The sequence below is a fragment of the Nematolebias whitei genome, chromosome 4 (assembly GCF_014905685.2).
Source record: "Nematolebias whitei isolate Nwh7 chromosome 4, NemWhi1, whole genome shotgun sequence".
In the NCBI taxonomy this organism is placed as follows: domain Eukaryota; kingdom Metazoa; phylum Chordata; class Actinopteri; order Cyprinodontiformes; family Rivulidae; genus Nematolebias; species Nematolebias whitei.
Genome location: NC_056501.1, coordinates 4,354,375 through 4,366,029, shown reverse-complemented (window position 1 = coordinate 4,366,029; position 11,655 = coordinate 4,354,375). Strand labels below are relative to the sequence as shown.

At 38.9% G+C, this 11,655-nt stretch overlaps 1 protein-coding gene across 2 annotated transcripts in view; it reads left to right on the top strand.

Moving 5' to 3' along the window:
* Positions 1–11,655, top strand: part of anxa5a (annexin A5a) — a 25,779-nt gene that overhangs the window by 7,690 nt on the left and 6,434 nt on the right. For both annotated transcript variants that reach the window (XM_037675599.1, XM_037675598.1), the window contains 5 exons: positions 2,066–2,179; positions 2,937–3,027; positions 4,426–4,505; positions 6,772–6,822; positions 10,294–10,387. In XM_037675599.1, the coding sequence (XP_037531527.1) occupies positions 2,066–2,179; positions 2,937–3,027; positions 4,426–4,505; positions 6,772–6,822; positions 10,294–10,387 (430 nt within the window). The remainder of the gene's footprint in view (positions 1–2,065; positions 2,180–2,936; positions 3,028–4,425; positions 4,506–6,771; positions 6,823–10,293; positions 10,388–11,655) is intronic.

Sequence of the window (11,655 nt, the reverse complement as noted above, 5' to 3'; positions counted from 1 at the left end):
TTTTTTGTCTATATTCTGATTTACCTCATTTTGTATTTTGCTTTGTGTGTTACCTGTTGTTCTGTCTGTACAGCACTTTGGTTGGCCTTGTTGCTGTTTTAAGTGCTTTATAAATAAAGTGGTATGGTATGGTATCCAGTCTACATGTGTTTTCTGGACTGGGAGAAGGCTTTTGACCGTGTTCCTGGGGGTACACTGTGGGGGGTGCTTCGTGAGTTTGGGGTCTGTTGCTACGAGTTGTTCGGTCCTTATACAAGCGGTGTGAGAGTTTGGTTCTCATTGCTGGTAGTTAGTCGGACCCCTTCAGGGTGGGAGCTGGTCTCACCAGGGCTGACCGTTGTCACCGGTTCTGTTCATAACTTTTATGGACAGAATTTCTCGGTGCAGCTGAGGGTGGAGGGAGTCCAGTTCAATGCCCTCCGGACTTAATCTCTCCTCTTTGCAAATGATGTGGTCCTGTTGGTGTCGTGATCTCCAGCTGCTCTCACTGGAGCAGTTCGCAGGCGAGTGTGAAGCAGCTGGGACGAGAACCAGCACCTCCAAATCTGAGGTCATGGCCCTCAGTCAGAAAATGGTGGGTTGTTCTCTTCAGGTCTGTCTCAAGTGGAGGAGTTCAAATACCTCAGGTTTTGTTCACGAGTGAGGGAAGAATGGAGCGTGAGATTGACAGACAGATTGGTGCAGTGTCTGCAGTATTGTGGACTCTGTGCCGGTCCGTCATGGTGAAGAGGGAGCTGAGCTATAAGGCAAAGCTCTCTGTTTACCGGTCAGTCTACAATCCTACCCTCAACTATGGTCATGAACTCTGGTAAGGATGCTCCTTGGACGCCTCCCTAGGGAGGTGCTTCAGGCATGTCCAACTGGGAGGAGAATCCGGAGAAGACCCAGGACACGCTGGAGAGACTACGTCTCTCGGTTGGCCTGGAAACACCTTGGAGTCCTCCCAGAAGAGCTGGAAGAGGCTGTGGAGAGAGACGTCTGGACCTCCCTGCCCAAGCTGCTGCCCCCGAGACCTGAGTCTGGAACAAGCAGAAGATGATGAATGGATGGATGTTTATATTAAAATAGAAAATATGAGGGACATATCCCTAAATTTGTTCATTAATGAACCTTACAATAACAGATACTGTTTTTGAAAATTCCCTAAATGAAATAATATCTTTTCAGCTCTGTCTCAAACACCTCTTCTGTTTCAGAATAAAAGAGACAAACTTTCTTATTTTTTTTAAGAGTCAAAAAAATAATTTGTGGGAAAATTCACCACAGAACCGACAGACAGACAGACAGACAGACAGACAGACAGACAGACAGGCAGGCAGGCAGGCAGGCAGGCAGGCAGACAGACAGACAGGCAGACATACAGACAGACAGGCATACAGACAGACAGGCATACAGACAGACAGACAGGCAGGCAGACAGACAGACAGGCAGGCAGGCAGACAAACAGACAGACAAGCAGGCAGACAGACAGACAGACAGACAAACAGGCAGGCAGGCAGACAGACAGGCAGGCAGGCAGACAGACAGGCAGACAGACAGACAGACAGACAGCCCAGTTTTCTTCAGCCTCCATGCAGCACAGTTAGTTAAAGAAGGCGTGAAGATTTTGGGCTTTAATACTCAAACTGTTCCATCACGCTGTCCAGGTGTTTTATGTCCACCTGTGTGGAGGTCACTGGGAGGGGTTCTGACAGGAATAATTACTGCCGGAGGTACAAACACATAAAACAGGCTGAGAGTAAAAATATGCATGAGAAAAACACGGCAGGCCCCGGTGGAATATCCCTGAATATTACAATGTTTTATCAAGATGTCCACCTAAAATAATCTGTTGACTTTTATCTCAGAGCACTTTTATTACATTTAATAACTTTTAATGGTTCATTTAGACTGGCCGTTTGGAAACAAATCTAAAATCAGAAAATCTCTAAGGACTATCTGAGTTCCTGTCATTGGATGAATATTCCTTTAGTCATCTTTATGGTTTCTGTCTTTAAATAATGTGATTTAAACATTGTTATTAAGGATTTTTGTCCTCCTGGTATTAATCTTTATTTGACTGCAGGACTTAGTCAGTACACTGAAGTCTGAGCTGGGTGGGCTGTTTGAGGATCTCATCGTGGCTCTGATGACGCCTGCGGACCTATACGACGCTTCTGAGTTGCACAAGGCTCTGAAGGTAAATAAAGATCCGTTTCCTCAGGTTGCAAGTCTCATAGTAGCTAAAATCTGCAGAAAACTTTAAAATTAATTTCTTGGAAAATATTACATCCCTTAAAAGTCATCTCTGTTAATTGAAATTACATTAAAATGATTTTTTTTTGTCTCATAAAAAAGTCTAAAACCTAAAATTGATTAGTAGCTGCAATTCTCCTTTTGTCTGCACAAATTTCTGAATTTAAAAAGTGCTTAACATTTTCATCACCACTGGCTGCAGCTGCTTTCCTTCAGCTCGGCTCAGACTCTGGAAACATCTTTGGGAATAATTAAGTCACAAATGTTTGAAACTGAGAGACAAACAGGAAGGACAGTTGGTGATTGCCTGAAAGTTGACGTGTCAGAATGATAATGGTAAATAATTATATAACATGAACTGTTTTTGTTTGCAAAGTGATTAAATTAATGCACATTTTCATGGAGGTTGACATAATTCCAGTTTACATTAAAGGCACGAGACGATGGCGCTGTGTATGTGTGTTTCTTCAAAGTCTGAAGAACTCCTGCACAAATTACATTAAAATACCAATAAAACAGAAATCAATCCTTTATTGAAAACTTTGCTTTAATGTCCAGTCATGTGTTTAGTTTTTTTTTAATTTAAATCAAATGATGTCAGATTAAAATGTGTGTAAAGCTTTGTACGTTGAGTTGTGTTGGTTTGCTGTAAACATTTGGTTTCATGTTGAGCTCGGTCGTTCTCTGTGTTTGGATCCCAGGGCGCCGGCACCGACGATCAAGTCCTGATTGAGATCTTGGCCTCCAGAAGCGGCGAAGAGATTAAAGAAATTGTTAAAGTCTACAAGAAAGGTGATGAACTGAAAAACAGGATTATTGAGGATAACGTTGGCCCGGATAAACTCTAATGAGTTTATTTATCCTGAAATAATCATCTGTTTAACTAATGACCTAGATTTAAACAGTTGTTTTTATTTATTTATTTTTATTTTTAAATATCTGCAATTTAATTAGTTTATAATCTTGTTCCAAAAGACCTACATTTTGTGATTTTTATACTTCTCGGAATATTTAAAACAATTCTATTTTTTTCCACAAAAATAGATTGAGATATCTTCAGTTCTTAAAAAAGCTTTTTTTTTTTTTTTTATTAAATCTCTTCAGCATACTGGCTCCAGTTTTGTGTTCATAAGTTCCTTTTAGCTTTTTTTTTTTGCTATCATTCTGCTAATTTTAGATTTTAGCTATAGTTTAGCTAATTTTAAGATTTTAACTAGAATCTAGAAAAATGTTAAGATTTTAGCTACAATTTTGTTGTTGTTTGCAGTTAGTCTCCCAACAAACTATCAACAACAATTTAGCTTGTTTTAGCTTTTAGCTGATTTTGTGATTGTTAAAGCATTTAGCTATTGTTGTAATGTGCTAATATTATTTCTGCCAGTTCTCGATTTTACCTACTTTTGCAGATTTTCTCCGTTTTGCTACAGTTTTGCTATTTTATTTTGAAGGGCACAGTTTTATAAATTTATTTTTTATCTACTATTTTTCTAACTTTAGCTTTATTTACAGTGCAGTATTACTAATTTTTGCTAAACCATTCTTAATATTTAGCCGAGTTTAGCTTTTACAATTTATTTTTTGCTGATTTTATCTTTTAGGTACTGTTCTGCCATTTATTTTTAGCTATTAGTTCTTCTGATTGAAGATTTTAGCTACTATTCTGCTAATTAATTACTTGCTGAGCAAAACTACCGTTAGTTTTACTCCGTTTAGCTTGCGGTCAGTTTAAGTGTCTTTGTGAATGTTTCAGTTTTTGTTTTGATCGTTTCATTTCTGTTCTGCTTATTTTAACTCTTAAACTTCAGTTTTAGCTTCTTCAACAACTTTTATGAAAATCACCCAGATGTCAACGTCCACCCTGAATTTCAAAAGAAAATAAAAATGATCCCAGCTTCCTTTAACACAAAGTTTAGGACAATAATCATGTTTTTTTGTAAGAAATGCTTCCTGTATTCCTAAAATGTTTTTGAAAAAGCAGATTTTGTGAACAACATAAAATGAAAGTGACTAAAGAAAAAAGAATAAGAGCAAAGAGCGTGTTGTGTCTGATCGAGACAAAAGGGAAGATCGCTAATCAACTAATCAAATGGCTCCGGCTGCTGCTGCTCCTGCAGAACGAAGGACAGCTTATCCATCACCTCCGTTAGCAACTGCTGAGAGAGAACCTCTTTTCTCTCGTCTCTCCTCCAGAGTTTGGTGGTAAACTGGAGAAAGATATCTGCAGTGACACTGGAGGGAGCTACAGGAAGCTTCTGGTGATCCTGCTACAGGTAGAGAGTGTGTGTGTGTCTTTGTAGCCTATTTGTTGCTTCGTAAGGCTCATTTTTCTAACTTTACTACACTGTGAGGACCTACTGCTCCTTATGGGGCCCAAAGTCGGGGCCCCATAAGAAGAAGTGTCGGTGGGGAGGTCAATGGGATGGAAGTGATTATGTGATTTGGAATTGATTATGGTGACATTATTTACATGAACGCTCCTACATGAACCCTGCAGATGTTGGATGCTGTCTATCATGGTGCACTAAGATTCATAACTGGCTGTGATTATCGTACCCACCACTGCACCCAGTATTCACTGGTTAACTGGACATCATTAACTTCACGCAGACTCTCTCACTGGTATATTTTCATCTTTAAATCACTTCTTCGTCTGTTGCCTTCATACATCTCCTCCTACATGTCTCTGTGTGAGTGCAGCTACAGCGTGCGCTCTCAGGACATTATTACCTGCAGTGTTCCCTCAGTGAGGACTGAACTAGGCAAAAGGGCCTTCTCCTATTCCGCTCCTGTTTCCTGGAATATCTTACAAAAAGATTTGAAGCTCTCGACCTTGACCTCTCTAAGTGTCTTTAAGAATCTGTTGGACACCTGGCAGGGTCCAATGCAGACATGTTCCTGTTGTTAGTTTTATACATTTGTCTTGGAATCTAGCTGTTTTTTTGTTTTGTTACCTTTTCCTTTTAGCCATCCTATTTGTTAAAAAAAAAAAAAAAAAAAAACTGTAGTATGCTTTTTTATAACTGTTTATTGTTGTTGCTGTTGTCCATTGTTGTCATCTTTCTTTGTTGAAACCAGGTCTCTCTTGTAAATGAGTCCTCGAGGCTCAATGGGATTTACCTGTAGAAATAAAGGTTGATTGATTGAAGTCAATGCAAAGTCCCTGTAATGATAGAAAGACATACTGTGTGTGTATGTTTGTATTTGTGACCTTTAGAGGCCAAGATTTCCAACACATACTTTGTGTGAACCAACTGCTCCTCAAGTCTGGGCCCCATAAGAAGCGCGGCCGGTGGGTTGGGGGTTTAGGACTAAGGTGTGAATTGAGGATGTGTTAGGTTTAGGGTCAGGGTCAGGCTATAGACATTAATGAAAAATGAATGGAAGTCAATGCAAAGTCCACATAAAGATTGCAAGACAAACCTGTGTGTGTGTGTGTGCCTCTGGTGATGTGACTACAAAGTCTGAGGGGGAGAACGGAGACGGGACCGTTGGTTCTGTTCGTGTTCCGCACACAGAAAAGTAACACCAGGTCTGAGGTTGTATCAGGATCGTTTCATCTTCAGGGGTTACTTGAGCAGAAATGAACTCGCAGCTCATCTTTACTGACCTACTTTAGCTCTTTCTATCTCACCTTGTCTTTCTGTTTTGCCCCTGCATGCTGCATTTTCTTTAAAGTTAACAGTCTGATTGCTGAGTCAGCATTCACACTGTTGTTTTTCTGGTTTATTTATGGATCTTATTTGCATACTATTTACTTCAGCATACTTAATGCAGTTTTAGCCGTTCATACTTTAAAATATTCAGCTCATTCAGGAGACGGGTGCTAGGACTTTTGTTTTTGTAACTTTAAATCTTTTCAAAAATTATTTTTATTAACAGATATTTCCCCGTGGAAATCACTGAAATCTTTTTCGCTCCTTTAACAACACTGTTCTCAGCTGCTCTTGGCTACTGGCTGTATATTTATAGCTTCCTTATGCTACTTTAAGCTACTGTTCTGCTAGCTTTACCTTTTAGTTAACCTTTTGTTACTTTCAGTTTTTAGCTAGACATTTACAGCATTTAAATTGAAACTACAATTCTGCATATTTTTTTATATTTTAGATAGTCTTTTGATAAATTTTAGCTACCCATTTAGCTTATGGTTGGTAAGCTATTAGCTATCATTGAACTACTTTCAGCTCATTGCTAACCTTTTGCTTTTGTTTTAGCTAGACTTTTGCTAAGCTTAACTTTGTGCTACTTAGCTTTTAGTTTGCGTTTTGGTCCTTCAGCCTTTTTTATTAACAGTTCTGCTACTTTTATGTTTTAGCTAGCATTTTCTTAATTTTAGCTTTTGTCTTTTTCTAATTTTAACTTCTAGTTGTCTTTGGATACTTTTAGGTTTTAGCTAGTGTTTGGCTTGTTTTAGCTTTAACAACTCAGCTTCAGTAAATTTCATATTCAGCACTTAACATTCACACTGCATTTTTTAAAGCAAATACTAAAACATTTTACGTTTATTTATTTAAGTATTGTTTGTTTGTTTGTTTGAAGGGGAGCCGAGAAGAGGAGGTAGATGAGGACAACATTGAAAATGACGCCAAGGTAACAAAACTGTTTTGTTTTCCTCGACTTCCTGTGAGATCAAGAAATCTTTGCAGCAAACACAAAAATCATTTTATTTTAAGAAACTCCTTCTCAGTTCATTCATGCATAAATGTTGTTGCTCAAACAATATTTCCAAACAACAAACTGTAGTTAAATCTGCTCCACCTTTTTAAACCTCAGCTTTTCAGTGTTTTATGTCAGGGTCTGGTTATCACCCCCCAGTGGAGAGGGATGATGTTTTGGCCTGAGTGCATCTTGGTGCTAAAATACAACCCCGGCTCATTAGAAGATGATCTCACTCAGACAAACAAGCACCCTTTGAGGATTTTCTCGTCATTTTTTAAATTATCTTCACAAACAAAAACATGTTTCAAATGTTCATAACATTAACCATCACTAAACGTTTATTGTGGGGTATTTCTGCACTAGAAGGGATTTCCATTTCTCTACAGGAGATTACAGGAAGTTACTGTCAGGTCAGGAAATGGACCAGCTGTCACTCAGAGCCTTTAATCGACAACACGGAAAAATAAATCAGTGTCAGTTGTAAGGATGGACAGATCTACCATCTTTTCATCAAAAGAGAAAACTCTCCACCCAAGAGCAGATGCAGAAGTTTGGTTTTAAATGTAGAGAGCTGCATAATTATCTCATTCAGATGTGTTCTTCTTCTTCTTTACTACTAATAGGAAGCCGTTAAGTCCTGTGATGATCCAATTTATAAGAACAGGCTCCTGGTCCTCGCGGGGGTGTGTGTGTGTGTGTGTGTGTGTTTAAATCGAAGCAACATACTGTTACCTAGTCCAGTCCGAAGGAATCTCATTATCAACCGACACTAAAGGAGGACGAGAATGAATAGATCTCTGCCCATCTCTTTGTGTGTCTGTCTGAAACACTGGACAAATGTGAATATGCGTCTACAACTGATTAACTTCTGTTATTAACCCAATCCAAGATGGCCACCCCAACAAACTGACATTAAAAACACAAACGTCTTTAATTCAATCATTTTAATTGAGGTAAAGTTTGTTGTGGTTGTAGCTGAGAATAGTTTACAACACATATTTTAAGCTCATTGCGTATGAACTTATCTTAAATCGTTAAAATATTGGAGTACTATCCCGTTTAACTGTTAGCAAAATATCTCATAAATACTGGTAAGAGAAAATACATTTGACCACTTGACTGTTTTATAAAACTGTTTTCTGAATTATTTTAACACCATTGGTCAAACTCGTGGACTTTATGCATTGCCTGTTCAAACAATGCGGGTGAGGCAGTGTAGTGCTCTGGTTCACCTCTGGGGGCGCTGTGTCAAATGCAATATATGCAGTAGGAGGATAGAGCATGCCCATTGCTGTCTTTCTTTATATCGTCAATATACATGTTTTATTCCACATGTCCTACACATGCTGATGTTCTAGTCTGTCTAATATATTTAATGAATGTGTGTGACGTATTTTTTCTTTCTAATCGGTCATAAACGCACACTGAAATACACAGGGTGAGGCAGAAAGTACCGTGCCGCACCGATAGGGGGCAGTGCTGCCCCATAGTTAAAATGAAGCAGGTGCAGTCGCTGAGCTTTCTTCTGTTACGCAGTGGGACGAAATTTGTTGAGACAAAACGGAAGATCATATCTCAAAACTAAAGGATTTTTCTAAACTCATTCATCTTAAATAAAGGTAAGATAATACATGATTTTTAAATTTATTTAAAAAGAGAGGATTTGATTAAAGCATAATTAGATGCCTTAAAAAAATCTAAATTAAAATAAAAGCTTCTGTTTTGGGTTCATGTATGTGAGCATCCGATTTCAGACGTCGGTGCCTCAGCTGTCACAAACCTCACCTCAGTGGCTGACAGTCATTCACAACGCATGCTTTGAGAGGGGTAAGACTGAGCATTATATTAATTTAACTCAAATGGATACATTTATCATCTTAAGATAATGTTAGTCCTAAACATTGGCATGAATGATGAGAAGTGATATAGGACTTTAATTGTTCCCATCAAGGAACGAAAAGGTAGAATACGAAATACTTTGTGTCCATCCATTCGTCTGTAGTTACACACACACATAACATTGCTTGTTTCTCGCTCCAGGATCCGTCACTTTGTTCTGTCTCAGACAAAATCAAAACCTCCCTCTATTCTTCGATGCAGTAACTCCTACACTCTCAAATATCCTGCACTCCCTGTTCAGATCCTTCAGTGATGGGGGACATCTGCTGCTTCTGTGAAAAGGAAACACAAGCAGGATGAAGGGTTCTGAGCAACAACTGAATGGGCGTAAACATCTTTGTCATCATGATGTGAATTTAATACCTGCCTAAGGTGCAGCAAGCCAAGACCTCACAGCCCCTGCAGTATTGACAGGATATTAACTTCCTGTAAGGGGACTCCGCGCCTGGAAGTCGTTCCTCATTAATGATATTGAGTTGTGAATTGGGATCCATTGCTGATGACCGTTACATAATTATTTATGTGTCTGTCAGAACAAAACGTGTGCATGACTCTGGTTTTTTCTTTTAGTTCCATTTTTTAAAATCCCTCAGTAACCAGATTACTGAGAATCACAAAGGCCTGGAAATCCTTCAAAGGTTGCTCATCACCTGTCAGTTTTAATTCAAGATGGCCACCGCAGCCACTTAATTACTGTCAAAGTTTCAAGTAAAGGTGTCGCACAATGAGTCGTTCTCAGAGTAAGCATTGAGAATGACTCTCAGCTACTGCCACACTACATTTGAGCTCATTATCTGTAAACTTGAATTGAGTTACATTTTGGTGTGGGTTAATATTGATTAACTGTGTCGGCCATCTTGCTTTGAGGAGAATCGAAATGTTATTCGGTTGTAAATGTACATCCAATAAATCTTTTTTTTTGTTTGTTTTTTTAATGTTTCCAAGATTCATGATATATTTTGCTAACAGACAGACAGAGTTGAGTCAATTACAACAAAGTTTTGAAACAAACCCTGCATGATCAGCTGTCAACTACTACTCAGTTTTTGTAAATTGGCTTTTTTATACCAACTTTTGTGATCGCTAGGGTTGCCCAGCTGTGGCGGCCATTTTGAATTAGATTGACTTCAAAAGTCAATTTGCAAATAGTCACTTTCCGAGAGTTTTTCTTGATTCTGGTTCGTGAGATTATTTTTCCAACAATCAGACAAAAACACATTTGCAGACGTGGGCAAACATATTATGGATAATAATGCCTAATTAAAATATATATTTTTAATCTGATTAATTTTACCATCCATTTCTCACATGATAACGTGCAGGTCAAATGAGAGAAATGTGAGGCTGCAGGAGCCTTTCCTTGTAAAAGCAAGAAGTAAAAAATAAATAAAACCAGTTTTCTGAGGTGTTATTTCTCTCTCGGTGGAGGCTCTTCATTAGCGCCCTCACGTCTGCTCTGCCAGGTGGCTGAGTGTGACTACAGGTGTGCCTCTGCCATTTCAGGACTTGTATGCTGCTGGTGATGGCAAGGTTGGCACCGATGAGGAAAAATTCATCACAATCCTTGGCAACAGGAGCGTGGAGCATCTCAGGCAAGGTGAGGCCGGTGCATGTTAATGTTGGAATGATTTACAAATGGATCCTGGTAATAAACAAACAAACAATACAAGAAAATCATTAAAAGTCTAAGCTACAGAGTGTAGGACAGAAACACTGAGACACTGGATGAAAGCATAAAGGGTTTTAAAGGTGAGATGCACCAGAGCCACAAGCTCAGCAGCTGTCCTCTGGGCCCAAACTGCTCAAGCCAAGACGGGTCAGAGGCAGAACTTGTCCAGACTAGTAACAAGTCAGTGGGAACACACAAGGCTATGAGATTTTAAAATGGATGAGTTGCTGCAGCAGAAAACAAGACATGTTCTCTACAAGTAAAAAATAAATACATAAAACCTAAAAACTTCTGGAACCAGTATGGACTTTCACATGAACATGAACAAATCCAGTAGATTTAATTAGTTAATACAGCAAAAAAAAACTAAATGGTTAATATCTAACAAGGCTGAGTCAGGATGTTGTTCTTCTTGCTCTCCTGTGTTGGACCATCCTTTTGGTCAATGGTTCTGACCAGGGGCGATTCTAGAATCTGCCCTTTAGGGGTGCTTAACCCCCAGTGTGTACAATGACTCTCGGCTTGAACAGTGTGGTGACCATTGACGTCGGAAGCATTTGTAGCGTAATTTTTTAATAAAGTAGATGCTATTTCCTGCATTCTGGTGTATTTTAAAGGGTTGTTAAACATCTACACTTGCCTACATAAGTAAACACTTGATTCAGTAACTTTTTTAGAGAGCAAGGCATAAGAAGTAGCCTGACCAACAGCTCTCCTTGTGTGAATAGAGTCTGCCATCGTGCATGAAAAGACAAAGGCAGTTATTACCCACTAGCTGTCAAATTACAGAACTCTTGATAATAATACCAAACAATTAACAGTAACATTGTATTAAGCCACATCTTTGACACCTAATATGTTTATTGCTGCTGCACTATGTGGCTGTATAATATATATCACTACCTTATCATCAAAATGCAATTGATCGCAATGTTACTCACTACCTGTGCAATAACCTGTCACACAACCTGTGTCAGTTATGCACAATATGCATCATGTGCATTTAAGCTTATAGTAGTCCTTTGTTTATCTTGGGGGATCCGTACCTTGAAGCCCTGCGATAAGTGAAAAACCGCAAAGTAGGAATAGTAGTACAAGTAGTAAGTAGTAGTTCTATGTCGTATAGGCTTCGCCCTTTAAGGCTGTTGATGACGGGTTTATCCCGTTATGCGCAAGCATCATACTGAAAAAATTAG